The sequence below is a fragment of the Pleurodeles waltl genome, chromosome 6 (genome assembly GCF_031143425.1).
Source record: "Pleurodeles waltl isolate 20211129_DDA chromosome 6, aPleWal1.hap1.20221129, whole genome shotgun sequence".
NCBI classification, from domain to species: domain Eukaryota; kingdom Metazoa; phylum Chordata; class Amphibia; order Caudata; family Salamandridae; genus Pleurodeles; species Pleurodeles waltl.
The window spans coordinates 997,760,928-997,776,379 of NC_090445.1; the positions used below are offsets into that span (position 1 = coordinate 997,760,928).

The 15,452-nt window shown below is 41.9% G+C and overlaps 1 protein-coding gene across 7 annotated transcripts in view; it reads right to left on the reverse strand.

Moving 5' to 3' along the window:
- Positions 1-15,452, reverse strand: part of SGMS1 (sphingomyelin synthase 1) — a 668,505-nt gene that overhangs the window by 43,581 nt on the left and 609,472 nt on the right. For all 7 annotated transcript variants that reach the window (XM_069239879.1, XM_069239881.1, XM_069239884.1 and 4 more), the window contains one exon: positions 7,493-7,646. In XM_069239879.1, the coding sequence (XP_069095980.1) occupies positions 7,493-7,646 (154 nt within the window). The remainder of the gene's footprint in view (positions 1-7,492; positions 7,647-15,452) is intronic.

Below are 15,452 nucleotides of genomic sequence, written 5' to 3' on the forward strand. Positions count from 1 at the left end.
TCGATTTGTAGAGGACACTTACGGTATGGTAATCAAGGTAGAATGAAAGGGCTGCATGCAAACTGCATGGTATAGTTTAGAACTCTAAGACATCCCAAGCTATAATTATCTTAAGATTGTTAAGAAAGGTTGGGGAGGGGGGGGGGGTATAAAGACATCCTCTGGGTACAGCCAATTACATCATTTAATGGGTAACTTTTAAACCCAGAGCTAGAATACTACACATGGGAGTCCTTCATTATGTTAGGAAACATGTCCTATACACTGAGGGATAGCTATGGGTTTCACGGTCTCTAAGCAATATGCGGGAGACTCAAACAGTGCTAAAACCAGACTGGATTATGTGCAGGACTTAAAAGCAAAATAAAATAAATATTAGGAATGGCAGAAGTAACTGAGAAGAAGACAGGACACAGCTTGATTCCATAAGTAGCTAGCTGGCCATTAGGACTCAGCTGGCGAGGCAACCAGGGAACGGAGTATCAGGGTCAACAGGTGCCTGATGGGAACAAACACTGTTGGTTAACTATTACCTATAGTCGGGGATAGAACCCTGGGTGACCACAGGAAGGGTCCCTGGCACTCCAGTCATGGAGGTGTGTTCCTCCATGCTGACAAATGGGGGGGCAGTGAACTTTGGGCACATTGGTGAAGCAGCGTAGCAGCCAGGCCTACTGCCTAGCAAGTACCAGACATGAGTACGGGTTTACAAGAGAAGTAAAAGGTCGGGAGACCACCGCCAGGGTGGCAGAGACAGTCTTTCAAGCATAAAAGTGTCCGCTAGGCCGGCAGAAAGGAATGCGTTGCCATAACAGTGATCCTTGGGAGGCCTGACAGCCGGGACACTGAGGTGCAACAATGAAACCCAATGGCGGAGCTGCACTGAAGAGTGGAGGAAAGAGCAAAACGTCAAAGTATAAAAGGGGGAGTCACATGGGGAGGTGAGCCCCTCATGCGGCGTGGCGGTAAAGAGGGTATGCTGGTTGGTAAAGGAGGCACACCGGAGGATGGTGTGCCAGAGGAAAGCCACTTACCTTGGGATGCTTTACGGCAGGGTAAGTAGACAGATAGGGAGTACGCGGAGCACAGTACTCGCAGCCCAGGCCCACAAGTTAGCAGGCCACAAAATGGACAAGGCAGCAAGTTGAGCCTAACGGCAGTAAGAGGATGACCCCCTCACAATCAGAGGAGGAACCAACAAAAACTATATGACCCCAAAAAACGGCATGGAAGATGGCCTCAACAATAACAGGTGGCAGGATTGTGACAAGCAAATGACAAGTACTTGATTGACGTATGGCAGAGATGACCGAGGACATGTCAACCGTTGATGTTTATGACCTATTGGGCAGCAATGTGTTTATGATCATGTCAAAATGAGTGATGTACTGGAGAGATGATGTTATGGCCTATCAACCATGATTTATGACATATCTCCCAGTTATGATTTATGATTATGTCAAGAATTATCTGTGGCACTAAGAATGAGTTGAGACACTGTAAATAATGTTTATGGCCTTGTCGTCTCGAAATAGGACTGACCACTGTGATTTACCAGGTTAATGATGTACTGTAAGAATCCATGCATGTAATAAAACTGCGGCCAAGTAGTCCCCCAGTAAAATATAAGCACCTGGCTAGTGTTAGTTTATTCAGAGACAGATGTGGAATTTGCACGAATGGGAGTGGGCCGAGTGCGGGGGTTATGGTGCCTTAAACAGCTTCACTGGAGCCCAGACGAGGTAGGCCATTTCACACACACTCTTCCTTGCAGGACACTGCTTTGCACTGCCTTGCCCCAGCCCGTCAGGCTCACTCACATGCCCTGCAGCAGTGCTGTTACTGAAAGCCCACGGACTTTGGGCCTACGCGAGGAGGCAAGGAGGGAGGACTAGGATAGAGAAGTTAAAGGATAAGGGGGCAGAGAAAGGGTAGAGAAGAGGCTGTAAGGGAGGAGATAGAGCCAGAGACGTGGGGGCTAGGAGAGAGGAAAAGACAGAGATAGGGCAATTGGAAAGAGAAAGAAGCACAGAAAGACACAAAGAGAGAAAATTAGAAATAAAGTGCTGGACGGTAAGACTACAATTGTGGTAATAGTAGATGAGAGAAAGTTACACAAGGAGTAGTATGGGTGAGTGGAAGAGAGGTCAAGATATTAGAGACAGTAAAAATGAGAACACAAAGAAGGCGCACTGCTGAGTTAGAGAGTGCAAGAAGGTGAGCAGTAGAGAATTTTGTGATGTGTCACACTGGCTGTGCTTCCTCAGTGGGGGTGTACAAGTGGTGTGTTTTCATTTTTTGTGATGCAAGCTCTGCACCGGGGACTACACATGATAAACAGGTAAGAGTATCTCTAGTGTGTATTTGCAGAAGATGGCTTTAATACAGTGCTTCACTGTACATTTTTGTAAGCACTGTGTATTCAAATGTCCCTTTTATCCAATTGAAGAGTACCCAATATTCCTACCTCATAAGGATGATTTAGTTTTGCCTTTATTAGAACACTTACCCGGCAGGTCACACCAGATGTCACATGCAACCATGACTCCCTGTGCCCTTTTGCTGGATCACATTACCAGTAAGAGCCAACATACACTAGGAGCTTTCATGGGCCACTGCCTGTTAACAAGGCCTGTACACTCATTGCTGCTTATGCCCTAGAACTCAACCGTGAACCAAACTAAGTAGACCCCTTCCCCAACCTTTGGAGCACACAAGGTTGTTTACAACACATTCAATGAGTACTGTCACTTCTAAGCAGGTTCCACTTTAAATGTAGGACAGCTAAGAGACTTCTAAACACACTGGAATAATTTGAGACAATATCTGAATTTCTAATAAGGGTCTTAGCAATGTTCGATGATGTTCTTCCCCTCCCCAACAGTAAGACCTCACCTCCCTATGGCTGGGCCACCTTTGTCACTCTCCAGCTTTTCCAAGCAATAAAACAACCAGAGATGTTTTAAGGAATGCACAATTTGGACAACTATTAAGTCATCCCTCTTCCAACGCCCTCCTGAAAATAACAACCTCACTCTTTTTTTCTCATCTCTAACTTTTTATAATAATCTTTATCTCTCTTCGGTTGCCTCTCTTTCTGTCCATGTCTCTCCACGGTCTACCCTTCTCTCCTCACCCAACTTTTGTTCCAGCGTCACTCAGTATCTGCCTTCACTCGTCTTTACTGAGCTCTACTTTTTGTCTACCTCCCTCTAACTTACTCTTCACCTTACCTCCCTATGTTTACTTTGTACTTCACTTTTGGCTATTTCCTTTCTTTTTCTACAGATCTTTTTATGTCTCATTTCTCTCTAGCTCACCAGTCACTAAATCACAGATCTACCTTCCCCCCACTCTCTCACTACCTTTATGTTACCTATTGTATTACTCTCTATAACACTTTCTACACCTCACTTATCTTTCTTTCTCAGATCTCTCCCCTACTGGACTCCAGCTCTTCTACCTCACCGCTTTCTTTCCCCATCTCTTCATTGATCTCTACACCTCCATTAATCTAACACTCAATTTCTATTGCAGCTTTTTCTACCACATTTTAGTCTACCTCAGCTCTGTTTAATATACAGCTCCCTATGTCACACCTGTCACCACCTCTCTCTCTTTTTCCCACTATCTGTGTCTACCTCCACATCTTTTTCTTTCTACTCCATCTCCATCGCACCCCTTTATCAACACATCATTGTAATTTTCATTGTGCTGCCCTGTCCACCTCCTCCGTCTAATGTGCCCCTCTCTCAACTGTATCTATTTCTTTATCTCTCCACTCCTTCTCTAGACTTTCTCTCTCTACTTTGTCTTATACACGACTCAATCTTTCTATCCCCTACATTTCTCTTTCTCTCAGTACCCAACCTCTCAATTAACCTCATCTGATCACTGTCTCACCTCTCCACTTATTTTTACCTCTCTCTCCTCTTAAGTCACATCTCTCCCAAACGTACTCCTTTGCTACTAGCTCTCTTTCTCTACCACTAGACCTCTTCTTGGACTATCATTGCATTTTTTCACTCTCTTTCAAATCTGTATCTGGACAACTTTATAATATACCTCTCTGCCTCTTTCTTTTTATGTCTCTCTACGTCACCTCTCGGGCTTTTCCACACACTCTCACTCTTCCTCTGTTTGAATCCCTCTTTCTCTACTTCATCTGTCTCCCTACTTCATCTCTTTTCTGTACAAAGAAACTCTTTACCCGATACTCATCTCTTTCAATTTACCTTTCTCTCTTCTTCACTTTCCACTTTACCAAACCTATCTCTCTACGCTAAACTTGTCGCTCTGCCCTCTGTATACCTCACCACTGTCTCTATTATGCATTTCTCTGTACTGCTATCTCATCTCTTTGCCTGTCTACCTTTACAGTCCTCTGTCTATAGCTCTCTCCAATTGAACCCTCTTCCTACAATACCTTTATCTCCACCTCATCCCTTTGTGCACCCCACCTCTTAACATTTTAGTATCCCTATCACTCTGTATATACCTACCTCATTCACTCCAAAGTCCCTTTCTATCGACCGCTCCCTTTTCTACCTCTCAATATCATTCTTTCTGTCCACCTTGCCATTCTCTTTTGACCTTATGTGCCTCCTTATCTCACCTATCTCTCTACATTATCACTGCCTCTACCTCCATCTTCCCTCTACATTTCTATCTGGCATTTACATCACCACACTGTCCTTCCTATTATGCTTACTCAGCAGAGGTTGAGATTACTACCTAGCCAGAGAAAGAAAGGCACAGGAACAGAATTAAACAGAAAATTATTTTATTTCCGCTAACATAACATTGGAAATCCTCAGAGCAGTGCTTTAATTTTCACTGTTGCAGCAAGCGTGCAAATGGTGAAGAGGGATTTATGTGTATTCACAAATATTTAGCAATGAAAACTACACCCTCAAGCACTATGGGCATGTTTTCATATTATGCACTGCTACACTAAGCATCCTCCAAGTCACTATTACTGTTCTTACCTCACCCCTCTCTTATCCAGCCAGAAGCGTCTAGAGGGAAGAAAAGTGCTAATATAAAGATTTCCTTCCTATCTCTTAATTTCAATGCCCATTTTCACCAGAAAGAGCTGAAACAAGCTGGATTCTGCAGTGCCCACTACCAGCAGGATCTAGAGGTCACAACTGGAAATAGCAAGTGCTACGCAGCCCCCGGGTAGACAGAAGATCATGCTTTAGCATAGTACTGCTACAGCCCACTTCTTCAACTCCTTATATCCCATAAACCTCCAGTCCTGCCTAAGAGGAAGAAATCACAGCCTTCAGGGGCCTACGTCAGTTACTAAGGTCGAAGAAGGAGTCCAACCACAAACATCCTACCCAAAACCTTGCAGGGTTTCCCAGCTGTTTGTTTTCTGTAACTCACCCAAGCCAGTAGAATTACAGACCCAGAGCACCAACTACATGAGACCACCTATTTCACCTTTCAATCCCACTCCCTGCCCCACCCCCCCAAAACCCAAGGACTGACCAATGCAGGATCACCTACACTCTTCCATCTTGGCTTTAGACTACATTTCTATGATGGTCAGCGTCTAGGACACAGTTAGATGGGAAAGGATAAACTCACTTTGTTGTGCAAGACATCAGCACTGCAAGTAAGTATTCAGATTTCAAAGATGCAGTTTTTCTAGTCTTGACCAATATTAATGACCCCCTTATAAGCTTTAAAGTGCCTAATTTACCATACCAAAAATGAGTCCCCCAATACTAATGCAGCAGTGTATCATGAAAGGCTGCGATGTGTGAATGTTGGTCTCTAATGTAGGGTTGCCCGAGCCTATTTTTGATCCCAATCTGACCCTGCATACTTCTCCTGCATACTTCTCCAAATGTCAGTGAATTATATTTGCATGCACACCATACAAAGGAAAAATTAAGAACTGTCCAGCATACCAGAAGTGCTTCTGGTAACAGCAATGAGGTTGTGACTCGGTCATTAATAGGCAATGACATTGGTGATCAGCGTATGAGGGTGGTTCCCAAAGATGTGTTCATGAACCATATCAACAGTGCTTGATAAGCTGTCCTAAAGACATATAATAAATTAAGTAAGCCAACTGTATGGCAAATCTTTTGAAGTCAACAGTAAATGAACAGACAGCAAAATAAATTTATCCAGATGGATGTACGTGGCAAACTAGATTACACTGAAATATGCACCTTAATGAAGGCCTTACTCTTGTAGACCTACGATTTTCAGGTCTGGTGTGTGATGGATGTATCTGTTTAGAAAAACTCATGCCCACAATTTTTCAAAAAGCTACAATAAAAAAAGTACAGAGTGGCCTTTGTGTTTCCCCCTCCAGCCATTGGGCTTTATTTGTTTTATGGTTTGCCACTGCTTTGGTGGACTGTCAATCAGGGCCATAGCATTTTGAGAATTGAGGAGTTTCTCTTTGTTTCCACCTCTCTTGGACTGTACGATTTTATCTATTGCACAGTACCGTAGATCTTCCCATTTGCTGTCATGTTTCTGTTCCATATGTTTGGCTACAGCATTGCTTTTCTGTCTTTGTTAGTGGTGGTGCGGAGCAATTAAAATGAAAGAATTCACCCAAGCAAACGGCCAATCATGGAAAATACAACAGCACATTACATGCAAAAGTAAATATGCAGTACATGTAATTGAATGACCATGCAAACTCATATGTGGGAAACACGACCTGTGAGCTCAAGAAGAGGGTCCTTGAACACATCTGCACCACCTCTAACAAAGATCAGAGCAATGTTATCACCAAACATATGGAACAGAAACATGACAACAAACAGGAAGATCTACAGCAAGGGAAGCCCCCCCTCAAACAGACCTTTCCCACTAGATGATGAGAACTTTGATACATTATAATCCTACCACTGCAACTCCAAGAGTCCAAATGTTTTATTTCTTTTTCTCTATTGTGTTTTCCTTTAAATTTAATTGGTGAAGATGTTCAACTAATTGAATTATAGTTATTGATTGAATAGGTCTAGTAAGGTAGGAGCTAGAGCTGGTACTATGATGACTCACCCTATAGAAAGTATTCTCCTCAGAAATGTACTCAACACACACACAGAGCTCTTTAACAGCCTAAATTTTACAGCTACAATTGTTAAGATTTTTTTAATTGTTGCAGGGGACAGCATGGTCATCATAACTGGTTGGAATCCTGTATCTTAGATTTGTCTCTTTCAAAAAACAAAATAACAGTAAAGACATTAAAAAAAAGAAAACAACACAATAAGAAATCTGAGACGAACATCGGCCCATCTGAATCATGCAAAATTATGAAAAATCACAAAAGAGCAATAATGAAATCAAGCAAACTTCAAATGATTGAAATTAACAATTGGAAACCAGCAAAATCAGTAACATGGCAGCACTCACTGTTGCAATAATGGAAAACGTAGCAAAAGTATGCATGATTAGTACTGTTTTGTAACCCGATACAAGTCTCCTTATATAACAAAATCTGTATTCCACTTACACTCTTTGATAAACATGTAGGTGAGTGTTAATATGACAGTGTGACCACTGTACAGATAGTCTCCACACAAGGTGTGTGACCCTGTGATAGAAAGCCCTCCTCCTGCGATCATCTTCATTATCCTCCTCAGCTGGGCTTCCCAATCTCCCAACAGCTGGTGAAAGACAAAAGAAAAATACTTAATTCCATTACTTTCGGTGTCCTAAAGACAAACAAAGCACAAAGTAACTGAAACAATGTACATACAAAACAGGTCCGAGCGGTACTCTGCTTTTTATTTTTTTATTACAGGTGATGATATAAAGTTATCAGTACGATTCCAGCACTAGCGTAGTAACAAGAGAATACAGTATTGTTAATCAGACATCTCAATGCCCTGTGTTCTGTTTGTCCTATCTCTCATTGTCTTTCCCAGACAGATGATGGTATGTAGAAAAACAAGCATTTGCAATGCAATGTGTCTCGCATTTGCTCGAGTTAGAGCTACTGGTGTTGTAAATTCCTAACTGGAATTTTCTTGTCACATCAATCGAAAATGAAAAGTAAAACAGTTGACATAAGTGAGCCGATTCAAAGAGCCATGGCCGCCATGAGTGCGAAGTAGACACACAAAAGGACAAAAGTTCGCTCAGTCAAACATATAGGCAATCGGGCAGTTATCCATGTAACAGGGTCAGTCTGCAAGGCGGTAACAAAACCTCCCCAAGGAGGGACAAACGTAAAGCATTTACCAATGATTGTAAAGGATTTTTGAAAGGCAAGCCCACAAAGGAGAGAAAAGTGATGAGCATGAGGTAGGCGGGGTTAAAAGCCCACAAGACTTACAACAGGTCAAAGCGCTTGAGTGTTCAACCTAAAAAAGCCTGAGCTGACTTGCACAGTGTATGCTGTTTGTGTCATCAAGAAAGAAGCACTGTTTCTGATGGAGAAGGCAGGGCCAAGAGGCATTACATAGTGTGATGCTTCTACACATACTGTCAAAACACTTAGGGGGTTATTCTAACTTTGGAGGAGGTGTTAATCCGTCCCAAAAGTGACGGAAAAGTGACGGATTTACCACCAGACGTATTACGAGTCCATTATATCCTATGGAACTCGTAATACGGCTGGTGGTATATCCGTCACTTTACCGTCACTTTTGGGACGGATTAACACTCCTCCAAAGTTAGAATAACCCCCTTAGTCTGTTCAATCATATGCTCCGAAAAAGGAAAAGTCAGGTTTGAGTCTATGAATGTCTGGTGCTGGACATTATAAATGATTTACAAGTATTCCATACAGAGCCATATTGGATCTTTCCTTCTTTGTAACATCACAGGACTGGAATATTTTCAACCTCATCCTCTCCAAAATCAGAATTTTTCAAAGGACCGATACAACAGGGCACATCTGGTCACAGGTAATTCATCCTATGGTAAATATATATCATTGAAGTGAAAATAAATGTGACCCATTAACTCGAGCAACTCTCCTAATGAAAGCATAATCAAACATTTACTGCAGCGCAAAGGTCAAATCGAACCTGCTACCACAGAATCGCAAATCTGACATGAGAAAAACACTTTCTACTGCCTCAAATACTCCAGTTAAGAATTACTTTGATATAATGCACAAATATAACCTGTTGCATCCTGGTTTTGGTAAGATGTATTTTGTTTAGGCAAGTGAACATGAAATAATACCATGGAACAATCTATTTATTCAGTGTATATTAGGCTATTTCTTACCGTAGTAGTTCATCCACTGTGGGCCATCCCTCAAAATATTCAATAATGTTATTAAATACCATATTACAGAGTATATATATTCACTTAAAAACCAAAGGTTATAGGGACGTTATAGTTAGGCTCATTTTAAATGTACGAAATCATAGAAATTCACCAATTATAGTTCGATTTACCTCAAGTAACTATTATTGTGCCCTAAGCGAACTATAACTCGCACCCCTGCAATGTACTTTTTTTGGTCAAACTGCAATTATTACATTGATATTATCAACGATGTTATCAAAGATGTCATGAGTGCCATAATTTGTGGGGTAATGAGCAGTGCATAAGTTATAGTTACCTTAGGGCACAAGTAACTATTTCTCCTGCAATTCTGCAGCAAAAATGAAAGCAAAAATGCTTTTTAGCTCTGTGGGGGGGTCCTGCTTGGACCCCACCACCAGAGCGAAGAGTGACTCTTTCCTCAAACCTTTTCTTTATTTTTTTAACCTTTTTTGTGGGACTGGGTGCAGCAGATTGCATGTACGGACCAAACTGGTTACACAAAAAGAGAGATTATTCTCATTAAGAAACAGTCAAGGGCTTTTATATTGGATTATAAGGCCGAAAGAAAGGGAAAATGGATTAGCAAGGATTAAAATATATGGAAGGACATACATGCTGGTGGATTACTATGGCCCAAATGCAGATGACATTGAACCCTTGCAAAATATATGCTTTGAGTTGTTAGACCCGACCCCCCCAATCCAATAATGTCAGGTGATTTCAATGGTGTGATGGATAACCTTTTGGACAGGTCAAGCAATAATAGGTCACAGGTTGCTCCAAGTCTCTGGTATACATCAGGTCCCTAATAAAACCACTTGCCCCGTCTGACATTTGGAGAGAGAGAGGAGAGAAGTAGAAAGGGGATATACACTCCACAACAAGAAGTATAAACATCGGTCAAGGACAGATTACTTCCTGGTAGATCAACCTCTTAAGGCAGATATACAAAATGTCCAACATCTGGTTCCCCATCTGTCTGATCATGCAGCAGTGGTTTTGGAGTTGAAGATAGAAGCTGCTAAAAGTTTAAGAAAGACATTAGATTGCTTGTTATTAAATGAACAGGAAGTTATAAAGATTTTAAGAGCACAGGCCGTTGAATGTGTTTGAGACCAATATTAAATACATGCATTACATGTAGTATGGGACTCTCAAAGCCCTTATAAGGGGTGTCTTGATCAGCCTCTCAGACCAGAAAAATGGGGAACATAGGAAAGCAGTTGTGGAGTTAGAGCAGGAGATTGCTTTCTCGGAAAGAAAACTCAGGGATCAGCAGGACCCAGAGGTGATAAATGAGGCCCTGTTGAAGGCGATTCAGGAACAGAGGGCTATTTTGGCTGCTGTTGTGGAAGTTAGGTTTAGGGCCCGATGGGAGGCTAGTAAGATAGCACAGATTGACTATAGCCAAAGTGCAGGAAAACTTCTGATGTGGAAAATTAAGGCAGATTCAGTGAGGAATGAAGTGAGAGAGGTAAAGTGCAGGACCACAGGGAACAGATTAGGGGAGAATGTGGTAGGTTCAACAGGCCTTCCTAGACTTTTTTGGTACTCTATATATAAAGGATTCAAAGACAATAAAGTCTTAGGTTAATGAATGGCTGGAGTGTCTGGCAGTGTTAAAACTCTCAGAAGAGGAGAAGGAGAGTCTAGATAAGGTAATAACTTTAGAGGAGGTACGGCAGACGATTAGTAAGACCAAGAAGGGGAAGGCAGCATGGCCTGATGGGTTCCAAAATGAGTTTTACCAGATGCTAAAGGATGTAATAAGTCCGGTTTTGAATTATGTTGGAATTTTTCAAGAGAGAGACCCTCTCCCGAACTCGTGAAGAGTATGTGATTATGCAGATTTTAAAACCAGAAAAAGACCCCTTAATGTGCGAGTTATATAGGTCAATTTCTCTTATAAATAAGAGTTATAAGTTATTTGCAAACATTTTGGTTAATAGTTGTTGGAGAATTGATAGAGATCAGAAAAGGTTTTTAAAAAAGGAGATTTATGCACGATTTAACTCGTGAATTAATAGGGACCATCGATTTGGCGGCAGTAAATAAGGACCCCATGGCTATAATAAAGTTGGGCGTCACTAAGGCGTTCGACAGGCTGAATTGGCACTATCTAGATACTCTTGTAGGCCATTACAATTTGGGAGACAATTTTTGAAGGGTAATATGGGAAATGTAGAAGACCCCGTCAGCTAGAATTCTGCAGAATGGAAACTTAACAGCAAGTTTTAACGTAACAAGAGGGACCAGGCAGGTTGCCCCCTCTCTCCTTAACTACTCAATCAATACATTGAGCCCTTAGAAGGGAAGATTAGGAGAGAGCAGATGATTAAACCTTTAACTTATGGTGGTTGTGAATAGAATATATATCATTGTATGCCTATGATGTTCTGGGGAGAGGTCGGTAAGGTGCTAAGCATTGTATTCCACACTTGTATGGAGGTAAGCCCAGAACAAATCATTTTTGGATGGTCGCTGGAAGTGGGAGATCCTCAGGGTTATGATAATAAACTGCTGTTCTATTTTACCTTATTGGGCAGAAGAGAAATATGTAAAGAGTGGATATCCCCAGCTGGCCCCTTCAAGTCTGAATTCAGTGATCTATGTTTGTAAGATGGAATTAAATCGCTCCCATGCAAACAAATAAATGTAGAGAAACTGTGCCCCCCCCCCCGACAGGGTGGTTAGCAGGACAAGACAGGGTGTAACACCAAAGGGTTAAAAAGAGTGGCTTTGTACAGGATGGTCTTGTGAGATGGTCCAATGATTATAGCCACTCTGGGTCAAGACGTGGTGGCGGGCAGTTTGTACACTTAAGATGATATCCCCCTTCCTTAAGAAGATTTGGTCGCCTCAAGGGTGGCTTACATCAGCAGACGAAAAGCTTGGAGGTCAGTCTGGAAGTGTATAACGCGAATGAGGACATTAAAAAAAAAAAAAAAAAAAAAAAAAAATCAACACACAAACAAAATACCCAGAAAGAGGCATCTCCAATATTTGGAAATACCTTTCCAGTGGATGTGAGAACACTGCTAGACTGAAGAATTAAGTAGTAAACTTGACCTTCAGTTCAGAAGGCCTCTATTTAAACCTACAGAAGCTCCCATTAATATTCTCATTTGATTCTAGTTAGGTAAACGCTATTTTCTGTGCGGATGTGAAACTGATGCCCCAAATCTAGGCTTTGTGTATTTTTGAGGAACTTGCTGGCAGATCTTTCTTCTGAGTGCATGCTCCTACTCAAATCTGAAATAGAAGAGTCCTGTTTGCCACCTACTTATGACCCTTTTCTCTATTGCAGCATTTAAGACCAAGGATTGCACTGCCAGGTTCTGCAGGACACAAGATGGATCCCTTTAAGAATAGTGCCAGACCCTCTAGCAGAAATACAACAATTTCAACACTAACCATTTCAGGCAGTTTACCTTTAAGTACCTCTAACACCAGGAACCCTGCACTACAGTCTTTGGAACATCATCTACTTGAACAAGTCAGGAAATGCAGGATAAAAAAGTTCGAGGCCATAAAGGAATCCTACAGCATCTCAACATTTAACATCATTTCTACAATGGAGTGCAAGACAATCTTTAAATTAGTGCAAGAGTTCACAGTTTCTCATAAGGTTTAAGAGTGGCGGTTTTACATTTCCTCATTCCAGAGCAACCTCAGGAACTTCAGGCTTGTTTGTAAGTGTGCTTGCATGGCCTTCAGTCTTATCTAGACAATTTCTTAAATCTAGTTTTTAAGGTATGAAGATTGTTTCTCAATACCATACAAATGAACTTGTCACATGACAGGTCTCTGGTCATATCCCGTCCCTCATCTCTATGGTCACCCACTTTAGTAAGAGACTTAGGAGAAAAAAAGAAAACAAAACATTTGTCTCATCAAGGCCTACTTTTTGTTGTCTTTATTCCCGATGGGGACTGTCAATAGGAGGGTCTAAAGCAAAAGGAGAAGTGCCCAGATCGTATTGCTTGAGCAAACTCACAGCAATTCAGGAATGCCACAAACCAGGAACTACAACACCCACCTCAGATTTCTTCTGCCACTGTGACCTCACTACAGCATCCAGTCAAGCAGCAGGAGAGATTCTGACCTGTAGGCCAGTTTATCACCTGTTCCACACATACATCACATTCCTCGCCACTTCCCAGCAGTAGTCTGGCCTGAGTGTTAACATGACAAGGAAGAAGAAGAAACCAGATTTCTAGCTGTTGGCAGGTTGGGTTGGGGTTGTCAAAAATTCAATTACTTTGATGGAAGCTACAGGCTACACTGAGTGTGCCTATAGCAGACTGCATGTTAGAGGAATGGTGGGTGGGAGTCAAACCCTCCGCCTGTGCATTGAATCTGGATGCCACAATTCAAACTATTTCAGTAAGGGAGTTCACATTCATAGGCTGTTGCTGCTACTGGACACGTTTACCACAGGCCTGCTGAGACTGATATTCTAAAACAAATCCTTGGTCCAAATAACGTACTTCATTCCTTAAACTGCAGATCTGGATCCCACAGGTTAGACTGCTCAACCTGTAACATTTAGTAACTGCATATGAGTGGTCTACACTTTGCTACAGACATACTCTAGGGTGTCAAGTTAAGACACTTCTGCAAGAAGCTGACTAAGCTAACTGGACAACTGTGGATGCAGAGCCTCCTGTCCCACCCCTCCTTGCCACCCCCTCCCCCCCAACACACACACACACTCAGGAGAAAGCCACCTTCCTGCACTTAGCCTTTAGAAATGACCCGATTAACTGGAGGCTTTGTGGCCGCAGTAGACACTACTTTAGTAGGTACATAGAGAATTACCGGGAGTAGAGAGTATTTTGTGTCAAATACAGACATCTAGTTGTTGTCGGGGCAATAAACCCTTGCCCATCAAGAAAGCCAGTCGTGCAGAACAAAGGGTCTATGCTCAGTCCAGGAACCTGGAAAGCAATATAAGTTGAATGTGAAATCTGGGTGCAGGGGCTGTCGAAGTCCTCAATATAGTTTTGTGGTAAACAGTGGACCAACATGCACCCTTTCTGTCCAGATACACAGTTAAGTCTGGGTTGAGGAACCCAGGTGTTGCACTTTACACCACTTTTAAGTACCATCCGCAAGAAAGCAATGTTCTCATGCATTGCAAATGAAGTCCCTGAAAGTAAGTAGTGGGCAGGTTTTGAACATAAATGTTTCACTGAAACATCTTAAGTATGGTAATTTCTTAAAATTTAATTCGCAATTTCCAATGAAGTTTCTGTACTGTTCATGCAAAAGAAAGCTGCAGGCACTACCAAGTAGGAGGTGCACTTAGAACAATAAAACAGATTTATTTTGTAGTAATGCAGCATAAGATGTAACTACAGCTTCTCAGTCATAACCAAAATGCAATTTTGAAATGAACGCGTGGTATCATTATTTAAAAGCATAATCAGCCGGGCCTACACTTCTAGGAAGCAGAGAAAATCTGCCAACTAATGTGACGGCCTTGTCTGAGTATAACGTTGTGTACCACACTATGTCATAGGGTTTACAGCAGCAGTACAATTCAATAACGCTCATTACTGAAAGGAAAAAACACATCTTCTGGGAACCTTTTAAGGGAGTAATTGAATTGCCAACCGCTGTGGGAGCTCTGTAGCCAGGAGAATACCATCCACATACATCCTGCTACTAAGAGACGTTAACTGTGTTCTGTAATACAGCTGCCTTGGTTTCTTTTTTTAGCTTGACATAGGGAATGAAGGAAGCCACGGTCATGACAGCATGTGAAAAAGCACGCAGTTAGAAAAGTAAGCAATTGGTAAAGCCTGTACATATTTGGCTAGAAAAAAGACAGATTCGTGGGACTGGCCTTGGACTAGTTATTAGGTGTAGGCTACCAGAAAGCTTTTAGCTGTCTGTAGGCATCTTCTTGACCATACTAAACTTAGTGGGCTTAGAACATGAACACTGCTTACTACTGGTTGGCTTTATTATTAATGTGCTTGGTTCTTTTCCGTGGCTTGTCTTCCTCTTCCTATTGTGTTCATTCCTCCCCTGGAGCATATCCTCCTTACGATCCTGTTTGATCAGCCGAGTTTTATCTTCCCACTGATCACTTTTTAGGAACTATTTTTTTTCTTTTTCATTAAACTGTCCATGAAAGTGCACGTGTTTTCCCGCTCACTTCCTCATGTACTTCTCCTTCC